Here is a 1,269-nt window from a genome sequence, read left to right as displayed (position 1 = left end):
CCCGCCCCAGTGGGAACCCGCCCCTCACCCTCTGCCCCCGCACGCACCCCTCACCGCAACCCCCTTGCCCCTGCCACCCCGCTACAGCCGGGCAACTTCATGCTGCTGGACAACAGCGAGCGCTCACCCCTCAAAGCCATAGACTTTGGCCTGGCGGTGCCCTTTGACCCGGAGGCCCTGCCGCGCTCAGACCTGGGGCTGGAGGGCACCCCCTGGTGGGTCCGCGGCACGCTGCTGCGCGCCGGCGGCGCACATGCGCCGGCTCGTGCTGCGACGACGGCAGCCGCGGCAGCCTGCTCTCTCGTGCTGGCTCGGGACCCCCTGCCGTAAATGTCGCAACAAACACAGTTGCGTGTGAGCATCCCATTCCCCTTTCTCTCGCTCTTCTTGTCCTCGCTCATTTGCACTCCAATTTTACATTTCAATTCAAACAGGTTCATGGCCCCTGAGGTGCTGTCCTCCCAGGTGGTCCCGGCCTCTGACCTCTGGTCCGCTGGCGTCATGGCCCACCAACTGCTGACCGGCCGCTTGCCGTTTGACGACCACAAGAGCCCCTCCTCGCCCTCCATCAGCGCCATCTGGCGCAGCGTGCTGTGCGACAGGGTCAACTACGGCGCCCCCTGGTGGCGCGGGATCAGCGAGGACGCCAAGGACTTTGTGGAGGGCCTTCTCAACAGGTGAGAACACACACACACACACACACACACACACACACACACACAAGCGCACGCACGCACTCACGCGTGTGTACTGCATTGCATGCGCGCGTGCATGGGACCGTATGGCGCCCCCGAGGCGGCTGAAATAGCGAGAAGCGTGGCGGCCCCCCGCGACTGCGAGCTGCAGGCTGTAGTCACGCCGTGCTGACGCGGACCTTGTAAGCGCCTTTGTGATATTCCCAGGCACCAATGCGCACGACCAATGTGACCACAGCCAAACACCGTCGCCACTGGCGCCGCACCCTGCACCCGTCATCTCCCAGGGACCCCGCCAAGCGCCCCACCGCCAAGGAGGCCCTCAACCACCGCTGGCTGCGCGGCGACAGCTCCGAGCGCAGCGCGGGCCGCCAGATCGACCTGTCCGTCGTGCAGCGCATCCAGCGCTTCGCCCAGGGCAGCCTCTTCCGCCGCAGCGTCTTCCAGATGATTGCGGAGGAGCTGCTCGCGCGCCCCGGCGCCGCCGCCGCGCTCGCCGCGTCGGCGGCCGCGCAGGACCCCGAGGGCAGCTCCGGGCGCGGCTCGGGGCGCCGCGGGCGCGGCGGCGGTGCGC

At 68.2% G+C, this 1,269-nt stretch overlaps 1 protein-coding gene across 1 annotated transcript in view; it reads left to right on the top strand.

Annotated features, from left to right (window-relative positions):
• The window catches only part of MNEG_13616 (hypothetical protein), a gene marked incomplete at both ends in the record, with an annotated part of 2,456 nt that extends 1,775 nt beyond the window's left edge, over positions 1–681 (top strand). Inside the window, 2 exons of the mRNA XM_014037912.1 lie at positions 88–215; positions 435–681. Of these exons, the coding sequence (XP_013893366.1) occupies positions 88–215; positions 435–681 (375 nt within the window). The remainder of the gene's footprint in view (positions 1–87; positions 216–434) is intronic.
• Positions 682–1,269: the final 588 nt, after the last annotated feature.

Source organism: Monoraphidium neglectum, assembly GCF_000611645.1.
Source record: "Monoraphidium neglectum strain SAG 48.87 unplaced genomic scaffold scaffold03939, whole genome shotgun sequence".
Classification (NCBI taxonomy): Eukaryota; Viridiplantae; Chlorophyta; class Chlorophyceae; order Sphaeropleales; family Selenastraceae; genus Monoraphidium; species Monoraphidium neglectum.
The sequence above is the reverse complement of the archived record's forward strand: the minus strand, read 5'-3'. Positions and strand labels throughout refer to the sequence as shown.